Genomic DNA, 15598 nt, shown 5'->3' with positions numbered 1-15598 from the left:
CAGCCATCCCGACATCAGCACTGTCACAAAGCCTGCTCACAGACACGCCTGAGGAGCCCCCCACTGCTACCAGCGTCGGGTTCCAGGCTTCCCACCAGTGACAACAGGCCAATCACTGGTGCCCTCTGCTGCGGCAAGCCTCAGAGGACCTGCCGAGGCCTCTTGTGAACAGAGCAGCACACTCCAGCGCCCACTCAACAGCATGGGAGGCTCATTTGCTTTGTTTCTACTGAGCTTCATTGCAAGGGTTCAAGTTCAGAGCAATGCACAGACAGAACGACTGACCTGGCATTAGACACCAGTTTATAAGCCCCCTGACCGAAGGCCCCTAGCCTGAGCACGTTGCCCAACCTCTCTGAGCCTGGGATCCTTGTCCTTAAAGTACCCACAAGCCAGACCCCCATACGGAAACTACCCGACACACGTGAGCTGCTTTGGCCTGACTCGCTCAGAGAGTACTCCATGGCTCAATCAGTTTGATGTCCCTGGATCGGTAATAACATTCCCTATATCCACTCATATTTTTGCCAAATCATCCACCTTCTGCCTGGATTAAGACCTGAGCAGCGCAGACAGCCTCTGTGCGACTCCCACACACAGCCCGCTCCCGCGCAGGAAGCAACAAGGGAGGGGGACCTAGCACTCGCGCAGCCTAGAGGACCTAGCCACACAGCCCAGAGGCTGTTCCCACCAAGAAAAAAACAAATGTTCAGGGTGGGGCTGGAGCTTGGGCTCAGTGGGAGAGCCCTCGCCTGGCTTATGTGAGGCCCTAGGTTCGAACCTCAGCACCACATATAAATAAATAAAATAAAAGATCCACTGACAGCTTAAAAAAAAAAAAAATGTCCACCATGCTAGGTAAATAACACAAATCCTTAAGACTCTAGAACACCCCGGGATTCTAACTGTATTCCACAACACTATTAATAAGGACCCTTCAGAGGTGAATGAAATTCAAGAAATGTCCACAGGTTTACCTCGATCCTAGCCCAGTTTTGCATGATCACGCAGCTCGGATCTCCACTCTCATTGAACCCTTTAAGAATGGAATTAGTGCAAATCAGAAAGGAGTCCCAGGCAAACCCTGTCGGCTGGGCAGGCAGGGCAGGGAGGGCACGCGGGCAGGGGGGCAGGCAGCGGGCAGGGGGGCAGGCGGCGGGGCGAGGCGGGCGGGACTCACGCTCCTCGACCTCCTGCTGCAGGTGCTCCAGAGCGCGCGTGAACGCCGACCGCAGCTCCTCCAGCTCCTTGCTGGAGTCTGTTGGAAATCGCAAAAAGGGTCGTACAGAGTCACCCAGGCTGCCACTTTTTTTATTGTCATTTAATCCTATACCTGCCTGGAAACCCAACCTGCGCCTGGCATCAGGTGGAAGACCAGAAACAACAGCCCCGTCCCCGCTCTTCCTACAGAAGGGAAAAATGAGATGGGGGAAGGACACAGTGGGGACAGAAGGCAGAGCCAGAGGTGCGCACAGGGGACGTGGGGAACCACAGCAGGAGGGGGGTCTCCCCAAATGAGCTGAAGGCCAGAAGGAGCACGGCTGAAGGCCACCTGCACAAAATAACCACCGTGTGGTGCCCACGCACACGTTGGGGTTCCTCTTTTCTTTTGGGGGAGCAGGGTTGGAGCTGGGCATCAAGCAGGGGTCCTGCAGAGAGCCAAACAGCTAAAGGACATCATCAGCCTTATTTTAAAAACTATCTGGAACTTATTGAAAAAAAAAAAAGAGAGAAGAAGAAGTGAAAACTGAGAGAGGAGGCTGCAGGCTGGCAGGAGCACAGGAACCTTGGGCACCTCTCCACAGCGCACTGATGCCCAGGGGTGGGGGGTGCCAAGGCCTGGCCTGGGGAACTAAACCACGGCACCCAGGAGGTGTCAGGAGAAGCCCAATTCCAGGGAGAGCGGGTGCTGCAGTACCTTGCTTGAAGTCCACCCTCCTCCTCAGGTAATCCAGGTACGCCTGCCAGATTTCCACATAATCAGTGGCCTGGATGAAGCCAGCATTCAAAGCCTTCTCAAAGGTCACTGAAGTTGGAGAAAAGGTCAGGATTCAGTGCCAATTCAAAAAGATGCTCATATAAAGTTATTGAACCCTCCTGACTTCAGAACACCTCATGACTTAGAAAACAGAAGTGAGGTATGCTGGAGAAATATGCTCCAAAGGGAGGCTCACACGACACCGCAGACAGTGCTCTGGAAGGCCTCACTCCACAGACGCCCTGCAAGGAGAGTCCCGGATGGAGAACAGACCACCGCTCCTTTACAAATGATCCCAATTAGTCTTAGCATGTTGGAAAGATCTAGGAGCCACCAACACAGCCAGCTTACCTCCACTCAGAGCCCCTTTGGTCACTAGTACTCAATATTCCAAGAAAACCCTGGGGAATGCTAACTTCATGACTTTTCCCAGTTCCATTTCTCAGTTGGGACAAAAAGCTCAGAAAGTCTTCCCACAAAAACACACGCACCAGAAATCACTCGATGCTCCACTCCATGCCTCTCCATGGCCAGGAGGTAGCGGCTCCACAGGGCAACAGTCCAGGGGCAGTTCCTAACAGCACGACTGTGTACAGACAAAACCAGATCCTTCACTTTCAGCTGCCGATCCTAGGAGAAAGAAGTCCAGGGTGAGAAGACAAAATGTTCTTGTTGAGACTTCATCATCGGGCTGGGGATGGGGCTGGGGCTCAGCTACGGAGCGCTTGCCTAGCACATGTGAGGCACTGGGTTCAAGTCTCACCACTATACATAAATAAATAAAATACAAGGTCCAGCAACAACAATAAAAAAAAAAAACTTCATCATCAACTAGACACTGTCAGCACAATCAAGTGACAAGAGAAATTTCCATTATTATGTCTCTTCTGACCCAGTTTCTCTTTTGCCAGGGAAGTAGATAAGTGAGGAGTGGGTGGGGAGAACCTAGGTAAGAGAGGCTTAAAAGACATCAACCAATCCTAACATGTGAACCATGTCTGGATCCTTTTATATAAAAAGGATCTTTTGTATGTACATACAGAAATATTTCTCAATGAAATATCATTTTTGGATATGCTTCAAAATAACACAAAAGGGGAAAGTAGTAAAATTAAAGATGAACCCAGAATATAGCCACAATAGTTAACCACTGTTGAAGATGAAGACGGATATATAAGCCTTCATTTTCCTAGTCTGTCTACTTTTGTTTATATTTTTTCTATAATCAAAAGTTAAAAAAGAAAAAAACAATCCATTATTAAGTCCTCAAGAGTAGGGATACAAGCACATTTTTTTACACAGTTAGTGATCAGTTTAAAATAACTTCAAGCCAGGCACATTGGTACACACCTATAATCTCAGCAACTCAGGTAGTCAAGGCAGGAGGATCAAAAGTATAAGGTTAGCCTCTGCAACTTAGCAAGACCCTGTCTCAAAATAAAAAATAAAAAGAATTGGGAATGTAGTCTTCTAATACCTTGAGTTGAACCCACAGCACCCCTGGCTTCCATCTCTAGTAACAAAAAAATAAGATAAAAATTAACTTCAAACACGAGAAGAAATCCCTGAGCAAAGTAACAAAGAGTCTGAGAACAGGAGGATAGAGAAGGGGGACAAAGGCAGCAGATTTCTTTTATTTTTTTTGAGGAGATGGGGATTGAACCTACCAGAGTTCTATCACTGAGCTACATATTCAGCCCTTTTTATTTTCTGAGACAAGGTTTCACAAACTTTCCTAGGCTGGCCTCCAACTTATGATCCTCCTGCTTTGGCCTCCCAAGTCGCTGGGATTACAGGTGTGCGTGTGCCATTGCACCCAGCACATGCAACTAACTTCTGGCCGTCTTAATGATGCCCTATAATCATCTTCTGGCAAAAACAAAACAAGGCAGAACGGTTATCTTACTAGGTACTGACTGTAACGGATCCATAAGTCTGGGACGAGGCAGTTCTCGACAAGGGCCCGCTCAAAGATCAACTGAATGCGAGCGGGGTCGCCCACCTTCATCTCGAAATCGATGTACGCTTGATATTCTGCCAACCTCGGTGCCTCTGCTTGCAGCTGGAGCACAGGAAGATTGTACATGGGTTTAATTCAGTTACTGGATACTGTCAGGAAACACAAAACATCTCCAAATAAAATAAATGTTGGCAAGAGTGGCTATACCAGGAGAAGAATCACCAAATCCTCCCTCTCGGGACTACTCCAAGACAGGTGGATACTTTGATGAGCACAGCCCTAGTTTTCTCCTCTGGTCCAAAGTGCCCCCTCACAGCAATAGTTACAAAGGCTCCAAAACTGAATACATTCCTAGACCACAGGGAATTTAAAGTGGTCACCAGTCAGAAAGTGAATGAAAGAGCAATGACCGCTGCCAATCATCCTTCACCACAGAACTCACTGAGCCACATAAAGGCAACCCAACTGGAAAAACCCAGGGCCTGTGCTGTACCAGGTAGCTCACTCCAAACACCAGCTCCCACGGGGCACAGGCCCGGGGAAAAGACAGGGAAGCTGGGCTGGGCGCACCCAGCGACACAGGAGCAAAACTCTTTTTAGACAGCATCCTCTGATTCAACTTATTTTTTCTTCAGCCACACTGCACTGATGGCCATGACAAAACTCAGCTGGTGAGCACTACTCCTTAACAAGGTTTGTGAAGCACACGTACAACCAACCTTTACAGGTAAAGGGCGGGGGGCACCTGCAGGCTGAGCAGAGAGGGCGCCTGCAGGCTGGGCAGAGGGCATGCCCATTCTACACAGAGACACGATGCTATAGCACCTGCCTCCCGTGTGATGGCAAACCACCCAAAGTGTGCCACTGAGAACAGCGAAAACTGCTGGATTAAATAGTTTTAAATCTTCCTAAAAAATTAACAAACTGACAAAGGAACAGGAAATACTAAGGAGAAAATCTAACAGAGGGCAGCAGGCTAAGCTGCTGAGGGGAGGTTGAGCTTCCGATGGCTCAGCAGACAGTAAGATCTGATCTCACAACCGTCACACTGCGAGTCTCACTGCCGTCCGCATCTTGCCTTCAGGGAAGCCGAGACACTGGGGCTCACTCCTCGACAGAGTCAGAGTGAGTGGCAGGACCAGGGCTCACCTAGGCAGCCTAACTCGCAGTCGGTGCTCCACTCGCTGTGCCAGGAAGGACCAAACAGAATCCAGAAGCCCACAAACCTCCAACAGGACCAACAAAGAGACAGTCGCCTCTGGACCTGTGGTAAGGGCGCTGCGGACATCCAGCCAACCAAGGAGGACTTAAAGTCAGCCAGCAGAACAACAAGGCTGGCTGGGCCGAGCACCTGTCCAGAATGCGTGGGGCTCTGGGTTCCATCCCGCTGCCTGCAGCAGCAGCAGCAGCAAAGCAAAGCAGACAAAGAGGGAGGAGGAAGAGGAAGAAGAAACACAACGACCTCAACGAGCAGGAGGCCGGAGGCCGGAGGCAGGCAGTTACCTTCCCGACGGCAAGCCCAGAAGCCAGAGCCGGCCAGCTGCTGGCCAGCCACTGAGCACACAGCTGCCAGGCACCGTCTGCAGCCTGAGAGTGACCAGGGAAGCCAGACCTCCCAGACGACACTCCAGCCGAGATCTCAGCTGAGACTCCAGGATCCAAGACGGAAGGAAGGCAAAGAAAGCACGAGGGCATTCGCAAAAGCGTAAAGGGCACTGCTAATAGGGAGACTGACAGCTCAGAGCAAAAGGCAAGACAGGGGAAAACCAGAGCGCCCGTCCGCCGGAGTAGGGGTGGGGTGCCACTTACAAATAGTATTGTCAGAGCCACTATCCCGAAGCCCCCAGAGCCTGATAATAAGAAGCCAGCAGGGCAGGGGCACATGCAATCCCAGCAGCTCAGGAGGATGAGGCAGGAGAGTCACAAGCTCGCGGCCAGCCTCAGCGACCTAGAAAGACCTCTCAAAACAAAAACTACCAAGGACTGGGGATGGAGCTCAGCGTTTGTGAAGCACCCCTGCATCAATCCCTGTTCTACCCAACACACACACGTATTAACAAAATAATTCAACATGTTGGTTGATTTAAAAAATTAATATAAAATATTGATTGCATTTTATACACCAAGAAAACTAGAAAATAAAATCTTTGAAAACATCATTTAGAAGTACATTCAAAAAACAAATACATCTAAAAATGTTTAAAACATTGGATTAATTTGTAAAATTATTAGAAAGCTTTTCAGAGGGCTGGGGATGTGGCTCAAGCGGTAGCGCGCTCGCCTGGCATGCGTGCGGCCCGGGTTCGATCCTCAGCACCACATACAAACAAAGATGTTGTGTCCGCCGAAAACTAAAAAAAATAAAATAAATATTTAAAAAAAAAAAAAGAAAGCTTTTCAGAAAGACCTAACTAGCAGAGACCTATAAAATGGTCACAGATTGGAAGACATAAATTTTTCCTCCAACTAATCTACAGATTCAATATGATTCCAAATGAAAACTCCACAGAATTTTAAAAGCTAACTCTTAAGTTTAATGGAATCACCAACAACTAAAGAAAGCCAAGTCCCTCTGAAAAGGAACGAGGTGGGGAGGACTCACCCGACCCAACACATCCTGAAACCACCGTATCACAACACTGACCCAGCACGGGGAGGCCCTGGGTCCCATCCCCGCTGCCCGCAGCACAACACAAGCCAGCAGAGACCCCCCCCCGGGGGGGCCAGGCAAACAAATGGACTGTTAACCTGTGACAGAAGTACCACTGCACACCAGCGGGCGGGGGGGGGGGGGGGTGGAATTACAGGAGCCGGGGTGCCACACGTCTCCACCTGGGAACCGAGAGCAGCCAGCCGGCCTCACACCACCACAGACCAATATGGTGAGTGAGGGACCCAAACATGCGACAAAGACGAGGCGACCACGAGGAGAAGAGAGCTGGAGACAGACGTAAAGACAGGAGGCCTGATGTGAGCCCAGAGGCAGCACGACCCAAAGGGAAAGAAGGACAAGCCTGGCCAGAGTCAAGTCAAGACGTGCTCATCCAAAGACACCACTAAACAGGACACTGAAAAGAGGAGCCACGAGCGGGGGTGGGGGACAAGAATAAGAGCTCCCAAGAACCCAACAGAAACAGACAAAAACGGGAAGGACTGGGGCGCAGCCAACTCCAGCACAACTCGGGGAGACAAACGGGTGGGAGGTCAAAATTTTCATGGGCACTTCACAGAAAGGGAAATTCAAAAAAAGGCCAGTGAACATAAAAAGATGTCCGACTGCATTAGTAATCAAGGAAAATGCAAATTAGAATTATAATTTCAAACTTATCAGAGTTTGGCTACAATATAAGTATGCAAGAGTGGCCCGAGAAAGCGATTCAGATGCCGCTGGCTGGAGGGCAAACAGACCACTGAGACACGGGCATCGCCCGACCATCCAGCACCTTCTTGCCCAATACACACTGCAAACCTCCCACGTGTCCACCACAAGACACGAACCAGGATGTTCAAGCAACAGCGACCCTCCTACCAAAAACCTGGAACCACCCAACTGCCCACCAGCCACATGGACACACCAACTGTGGCACACACAGACAACCTCCTACCAATGACAACGAATGGACTGTCACTCTACTCCTCGACATAAAGCCCCAAAACGTGTTGGATGAAAGAAGATATACAGGAAGAATACGTTATAAGTTTAAACACAAGCAAAATTAAACAATATATTAATTAAGGATGCATTCATACATTGTAAAACTATAAAGAAAAGCAAGGGAATGATTATCACAAAAGTCAGGAAAGTGATTACCTCTCAGGAGAGGGAGGAGGAGGCAATCAGAGAGGGGCACATAGGAGACTTCTAAGGTACTGGCAATGTTCTATTTCTTAACCTGGGTGGTGGGTACATGGATGTTCACTTTATTATACGATGTAAACTGTAGGTGCACATTATAATACTCTATATACTGCACAATAAACATACTTTTCAAGAATACTGTTAACTTGCAACTATCCATCAGGAAAATGTGTGCAGAGAGAAGGTCCCCATAAAAGCAGGACACTCACCAGGGCTTCTTCATAGGGCTTGTACTTCTCCAACTGCTGCAGCGCCTTGTTATAGCTCTGAACTACCGATTCTGGTATTGGGTCTTCTGACCATTCTTCATACTCGGCGAATGTGGCCTCCATATCTATCAAAAGACGAATTCAGCCCCATGGGTCTTGCACTGGGTTTTATCAACTCAAACATAGAAAATGTCATGGACTCAAGTGCCACTAGGCCCCTCCCATATCCATGGCCACGGCAGCTCTATAGATCACATTCTGAGTTCTTTTGCTGAGCCCAGTTTGGCCTTAGAATCTGTGTCAAAGTGACATGCCAGACAACTCTACCAGTCAACTCATCAGTCACTGAAGCTGTGGGCGACACTTACCTAGGGCGTCAGGGCTGATTCTAACACCACACATCCATCCCCCATCAGCACTCGCAACTCTACAAGGCGGGCGCTATCATAATCCTCATTTTGCAAATGGAGAAACTGAAGCAGAAAGTTAAGTGACTTCTCCACAGGTAACAGCAGAACAAGGCTTTGAACAGGACAGTCAGGTCCAAGTTCACACTCTAATCACTAAGCCAGGCTGTCTCCCAGTGGTGTGCGAGATGAAAGCTACAAACCAGTTCAGTTCTGACCTCTGCCGCATGTCACCCAATTAGACAGCCTCCTTCTAGTACGTTCAATACAGTCCAAATAAACCGTGAAGTTCAAAGGCGAATACAGCTGGGCTCAAGCAGAGCTGCCCAGAGGCTCCGAGTGTGTAACCATGCGCTGGGGACAGATGAGAGGACAGTGCCAAACGCTTCCCACACTGGAAAGTCCTCCAGTGCTGCCCCTGCTCAGAGTTCTAGTGCCAAAGGCTCACCTCACCAAAACGTATTCAGCCAAAAGGGAGACTCTTAAATTCAAACCTGAGTCTAGCCAGCCAACTGTACTTCTGAACCAAAGCGCCTCCACAGAGGAATGACCGCCCCCCCCCCCCGGGTGCCCATGAGGCTACTCATGAAAAGAAAATGCTTTTAACAAAATTTTTATTCAATAGTCTCTCCAGGAAATGCAGGTGTCTGTCTTCCTATTCTTTTCAGAGACCATCTCCCCTTCCCAACCACATGCTGAAGTAGGGAGGAGAACTCCACGGGTCGGAGGGGCCAGCTGCCAGTCCTTCGGACTCGGACGACCCTCCTGGGCATTCCAACTCAACACAGGTTTTACTAAGGACCTCATCCAGGGTGACACTGTCCAGTAAGGATGAGAACCCCAGGCCCAGCTCCGCACAGGACAGAGAAGGTCTAGCTCAGGACAGTCAGAGGAAGCATTTTAAAGCACAGCGGGCTGTGAGCCGTTTCTCTTACCGTAGAGGGGGATCGCCAGCTGTCGCCGGAAAAGACTGTGGACTTTCTCAAGCTGTGAATCAAAGGTTTGTTCCCGGTCAAAAGGGGAAAGGAAGCCAGCCATGGGCTAAAGAAGCAAATTAGTAGTAAATGGCACACTTTGGTTCTTTCTACTTCAAAAAACATCTCATCAACTTTTCGGTTCAAGTTAGAAAAACTTTTCTACCTCCTCTTACACAGATGGCATCCGAGCAAATGCCCGGGGGTGCCCAAAAGTAAACGCCACCCCTGCCTGTAAGGGTCTGCGACAGGAAGAGCCAAGAATAATGGAAGAAACGCATCCAAATGGCCACAGTGCTTCAGTCTCTTAAGAGCAAAGCACAACGAGGGCCACCGAGTTACGGGGCCTGCTTGATGAGACCTGTGAGGGGGCCCTGCCGTCAGAGACGGGGCAATGAGGCAGATCCCAGAGAAGGGGCCCTGGGGCGCACTGCAGGCTCAGAGACTTCCACTTCAATAAAGGACAGTGGCAAGGATGTTCGGGGCACAGTGGGAGCACAGTCCTGCAGGGAGCAAGTCTGACCCTAGAGTCGCAAGCGTCACGCGGGTAAGGCGAAGGCACCACGCCAGCCTCTGAAGCGGGGAATAACCCAGAAGCCCCTGCGGCTGTTGGGCCATGCGTGCTGAGGGGACGGGGCGCTGAGTCTGGACTCTTTTAGTTTTTAGAATATCTGCACATACACAGCGAGTTAGCCTGGGGGTGGGGGGCCTGTGTGTTCACAGACACTTTATACACACAGTCTGAGGGAAATTTTATACAAGATTTTCAGTGCACCTGACTGTGACCCAGCATCACATGACAGTAGGTGTGGAATTTCAACTTGTGACAAATTTTGAAGCATTTTTCAGATTTCAAATTTTTGAATAAGGGATGCTCAACCTACCACGGCCTGTCAGGGGCCCCACAATGCATCACTGACAACTGTGCATTGCACATGCAGCACAGAGGGGACTCAGCTATAGAATTCCATAAATCATAATCTTAAAAAATGAATTATTATGGAGTATGAGGTCAAACCTCCCTCCCCAACATTTTCCCTAGTGAAATGCTATGCTGTTCTTGCATTCACCTGTAACTAAAGCAGTGTTTTAAAATATCAGAAAAAAAATAGTAGCCATCTGCTTTTAAGTCAAATAAACCATTCTTGCTATTCCACAAATACTACCAATTTTATTTATTTTATTGTCCATCCACAAACAGATTAGCAAGGACTACTTTGTTAACTATGTTTACTGTAAGACTTATCCTGAACCCTTGTCTCAAAATGATACTTACAAGACTCAGAAAGACCACCCCTGACCATTAAGAGAGAAGCATGGGCCTTGGAGACCTGGACACTCACCCGAGCAGCTTCCACAATGGCACTTTCAAACTCTCGGTAGGCCTCCCAGATGGCCAGTCCTTTGGTCATGTGCAAACCGACAGATGAGAGAGCCCTTTCAAACACAGAGCGGACCTTCTCAAGGCCACCTTTCTGACCGATCCCACCAACGGAGTACTGACCATACTCCAGCCAAATGTTAGGACCTAAAAATGAGAAGTGTTCAATTAGCTCCAGACGTACAATACCCAATATCAAAACTGACGCATAACAAAAGAAATGTGTCCTCATTCATGCAAAACACAAAAAAGGGCCACCATCAACTATTTTAAAATATATTTCTAAGTACAATCATTAAAAATTTACTTTATAAACAGGACATGCAGAGTGGTACTGTGCAGTTTGATTGTGCTTACAACATTTATTTATTAAAACTGAAAGAACATGGAAATGGATTTCAATGAAAATAGTTACGAAGCCCACTCAGTCTTAAGAAAAATTTCAAAGCCTAGAATTTTCAACTTTTGAACCCTAAGAATTCCTAAGTCTTCTAGTTTAAAGTGAAAGACTAAAATTAAAAGCACTAATCCTATTACTAGAAATCTCTATTTTAAGTCTCCTTCTTAATGGTGTTGAAACAAAACAACTTGGTCGCCCTGTTTTGTTTTGTTTTTCCACTTTCTTGTTGACCCTTCTTTATCCCCACTCGTGTACCTTTAAGACCAGACAGACAAATTAAAACTGCATGAATGCATCACTGCTTGTACTACACACTTTGCCTATTAGGTCACTTTTTAGGGACCTGAAATAATTTCAGAGGCCTATCCACTAACTTTAAAATAAAAATGCTAAAGGATGTAGAAGCCAATTTGACGATCACTACATGTGCCCGAGGCTGTTGCTTCACTGGGAGACCTATTCCAAACAACGCGGCCAAAGCCTGTTAGCTGCCCCGCTCTCGCTCACCAGCAGAGATGCCCACGGGCTACAGAACCAAAACGGAAGTGAGCCAGCTGCCAGATCTGAGGCAGAGGTGCACCCGCTACCACGGAGGACCCCATACGGAAACGTCATTGTCACTCAGGCCCCCGTTTGCATCAGGTCCACTCCTGCCGTCGTCCACTCTGTGGGTTGGGACAAATGTTCTGAAGACCCGTGTCTCCCACTGCGACATCACCCAGCGCAGTTCCACTGATCTCACGAATCCTTCCCTCTCCCTCTCCCTCTCCCTCACCCCACATCTTTTTACTGTCCCCGTGGTTCTGCCTTTTCCAGAATGTCACCTAGTTGGACTCATAGGATGGAGCCTTCCAACTGGCTTCTCCACTTAGTAAGCTGCACTTCGGTCTCCTCCACATCCTTCTATGGCTGCACAGCTCATTTCTTCGGAGGACTGCACAGTGCGTCAGTACCTGGACATACCCGGCTGTTACCAGCCCACCCCTTAAGGACATCGTGGTTGTTTTGAAGCTTTGGCAGTTATGAATAAAGCTGCTATATCCATCCATGCGGCAGCTCTTATGGACTGAAGTTTTCAACTCCTCCGAGCGCACACCAAGGAGCACCAGGCTGGATGGACCAGAATATGTTTAGCCCCACCACCCTCCCAATGGCCATATCATTTTGCATTTTTCACCAGCAATAAACCAAAGCAGCATTTGCTGCTGCCAGTGTTCCTGGCCCTTCTAACAGGAGCACAGTGGGCTCGTGCTGTTTGAATCTGCATTTCCTGTTGTCATAATGTCGAGAGTCTTTTCAAGTGCTCAAAAATGTATCTTCTCTGCAGAGGAATCAATTAAGATCCTTGGACCACTTTTTAAATCAAGTTATTAGTTTTCTTATTGTTAAATTTTCAGAGTTCTTTTATATTTTGAATAACAGTCATTATCAGGTATGTGTTTACTAATATTTTCCCCAGTCTGTGGCCTCTCTTTTTACTTTCTTGACAATATCTTTCACAGAGCAAAAATGCTTAATCTGAACAAGATCCAGTTTATCGATTCTTTCTTTTGTGGATCATGACTCTTGTGTTGACTCTAAAAAGCTGTCACCAAATCCAACGTCATCTTGGGTCATATTTTCCAAGTTATCTTTTTAGGAGTTTTATTTTTTTTTCTTTTTTTTTTTAATATTTATTTTTTTTTAGTTATTGGCGGATACAACATCTTTGTTTGTATGTGGTGCTGAGGATCGAACCCGGGTCGCACGCATGCCAGGCGAGTGCACTACCGGTTGAGCCACATCCCCAGCCCCATTTTTAGGAGTTTTATAATTTCATGCTTTTACACTGAAGCGTGTGATTCATCTTGAGTTAAGTTTTATGAGGGTCTAAGAGCTATGTCTAGATTCATTTAGACCATGTGGCGTCCAGTTGTTCTAGGACCACTTGTTGAAAGAACTCTCTTCTTCAGTAGTGGAAAGGAAACAAGGGAAGGGAGGCAGGAGGGTAGGTTCTGGGAACTGAATATGAACCAATTATATTCCATGCATTTAAGTCAAAATGAATCCTAATGTATGCACAACTAACATGAACCAATAAGAACAGAACTATCTTTCTCCACTGTATTACCATTGCTCCTGGCAAAGATCAGCTGACTATATTTATGTGGATCTCTTTCTGAACTCTGTATACTATTCCACTGATCTATTGGCCTATTATTTTGGCAATTCCACACTTTCTTGATTACCACAGAATCATGGAAAGTCTTCAAGTAGAGTAGTGTCAGTCTTTCAACTTTGTCCTTCCCCTGGCTGTTGGCCATTCTGGGCCTTTTGTCTCTTGATAAAAACTTTAGAATCAGTACATCAATGTTCACAAAATCAACTGCTGGGATTCCCTGGGTTTGCGCTGCATCTCTGTAGCCCACTGGGAACAAAGGACAGGACAACACTCAGCCTTCCTCTCGTTGAGAAGGGATTTCTCTTCATTTATTCGGTTCTTTGGTTTTAAATCTTCCTCCTATAGAACTTCTACAAATCCGTTAGCCTCATACTTAAGTATTTTGTTTTGCGGATGCTAATGTAAATGTTAATACATTTTTAACTTCAAATTCCATTGCTAGTACATGAAAAGCAACTGATTTTTGCATACTGGCCTTGCAGCCTACAGCCCTTCCACAATTGCTTTAGAACAAATGTTCCTAGAGGGGTTTTTTTGTCAGTTCTTTTGGATTTTTAACATCTTGTCATCTGAAAACAAAGATTATTCACTTCTTCCTTTCCAATCTGTACCCTTTCACTTCCAGGTCTTATCTTGCATTAGTGGACTCCCAGTATAATGCTGAAAAGAGAGCTGGTGACAAGTGATATCCTTGCCTCATTCCTGAATTAATAATATTTTTTTAAATATTTGTTTTAGGGCTGGAGATGTAGCTGAGTTGGTAGAGTGCTTGCCTGGCATGCAAAAGGTTCTGGGTTCAATCCCCAGCACCACCAGAAAAAGGAAAAAAACTAAAATATTTGTTTTAGTTGTAGATGGACACAATACTTTTATTTTATTTTTTTTATGTGATGCTGAGGTCTGAACCCAGTGCATTACCATGCTAAGTAAGCACTCAACCACTGAGTCAAAGCTCTAGCCCCAAATTAATAGTATTTTAAACTTAGAAAACCTAATGATACAATGATGTAAGGCAAAAAAAAAAAAAAAAAAAATCACTAGCAAAAAAAGAAAAAAAAAAAAATCACTAGATTCCAGGCCCCAAAATAGCCACGTAGCCTCTGCCTGAGACTCCTCCAAAGATCAAAGAACCCGATTTTCAAAACCTTTAAAGGGCCAAAGGGCCATAGCCATATCCTCTCCAGGGCCCAGACAGCCCTCTCAGCAGCCTGAAAATCACTACTGAGCACACACCAAGATCTGGAGGTCCACGTCTGACATCTTTGAATGTCTCAAACAGCTGAAAACTAAGAAGCACGCAAAAGTGGCTTCTGAATATTTAAAGCAACTGACACAATTTCCATGTACAAAGCTCCTGAAAATGACAGGACGCCTCAGGGTCTCATCTAAAATCACTTCAGAGAGGGAAAGGGGAAGTGTGGGGGAGTGACATTGGCCAATGACACTGTGTGCCTGTTCGAATAGATAACAAATCCCATCATCATGTATGACCATAATGCACAAATAAAGAATATGGAAAGAAAGAAATAAAATAAAATTACTTATGAGGCATAATCTAAGAGGCTTATGTATCTGGCTTCCTGGCCCACAACAGGTCTGAATGCGGTGGCGGAAAGGAAGGCACACGGCTATCAGCACTGAGTGACAGGGAAGGTCTGACAGCAGCGACAACTGCCAAATCACGAGGGACCGACAACCATCAGAGTCTGGAGAGGGCCATCGACTGCAGAGAAAGACAAGCAGTGCTGTTAACGGCGACTCTGAGACATCCAGAGAGAGGGGACAAGGCCACAGGGAACATGGGCACATCAAACATGCATTCTACCAGGGAGTCTAAGAGGACCTGTGGGCAACCTGGAGGCAGAGGCTCAAGGACAACTTCTAAAAGCACATTTAGTATGACTTTATATTCAGGAGGTACCCACTATTTTCATAAGATGATAAAAAGTAGAAAATTATAGATTCTTCTAGGTTTGTTAAAAAAAAATCTCCAGCCCAGGGCAGTCTATTTCTATCACTGCTTCTCACAGGGGGGATGCCCACAGGAGCGAGGCAGAATAATCAGAATAGGAAGAAGGATTTTTAATTAAAAGAGGGACTATTTTTAAATGCTTTTATATATATATATACATATTTAGTTGTTGATGGGCCTTTATTTTACTTACTTATTTATTTATATGCAGTGCTGAGAATTGAACCCAGTGCCTCACACATGCTAGGCAAGCACTCCACCACTGAGCCACCACCCAGCACCTTTAAATGCTTTTTA

The 15598-nt window shown here is 46.7% G+C and overlaps 1 protein-coding gene and 1 non-coding gene across 5 annotated transcripts in view; one reads left to right on the top strand and one right to left on the bottom strand.

The window, feature by feature from the left end:
• The window catches only part of Sart3 (spliceosome associated factor 3, U4/U6 recycling protein), a 38800-nt gene that overhangs the window by 13063 nt on the left and 10139 nt on the right, over positions 1-15598 (bottom strand). For 3 of the 4 annotated variants that reach the window (XM_027923193.3, XM_027923196.3, XM_027923195.3), the window contains 8 exons: positions 10731-10915; positions 9349-9454; positions 8007-8131; positions 3885-4040; positions 2470-2608; positions 1919-2026; positions 1181-1258; positions 978-1036 (listed from right to left, as the gene is read on the bottom strand). In XM_027923193.3, the coding sequence (XP_027778994.1) occupies positions 978-1036; positions 1181-1258; positions 1919-2026; positions 2470-2608; positions 3885-4040; positions 8007-8131; positions 9349-9454; positions 10731-10915 (956 nt within the window). The remainder of the gene's footprint in view (positions 1-977; positions 1037-1180; positions 1259-1918; positions 2027-2469; positions 2609-3884; positions 4041-8006; positions 8132-9348; positions 9455-10730; positions 10916-15598) is intronic. The other variant, XM_027923194.3, reaches the window with a different exon arrangement.
• Trnaa-ggc (transfer RNA alanine (anticodon GGC)) lies at positions 14072-14144 on the top strand. The gene has a single exon. It is a non-coding gene; the product is annotated as a tRNA-Ala (tRNA).

This window comes from Marmota flaviventris, chromosome 1 (genome assembly GCF_047511675.1).
Source record: "Marmota flaviventris isolate mMarFla1 chromosome 1, mMarFla1.hap1, whole genome shotgun sequence".
Lineage (NCBI taxonomy): Eukaryota > Metazoa > Chordata > Mammalia > Rodentia > Sciuridae > Marmota > Marmota flaviventris.
This window is presented reverse-complemented; position numbering and strand designations above follow the sequence as displayed.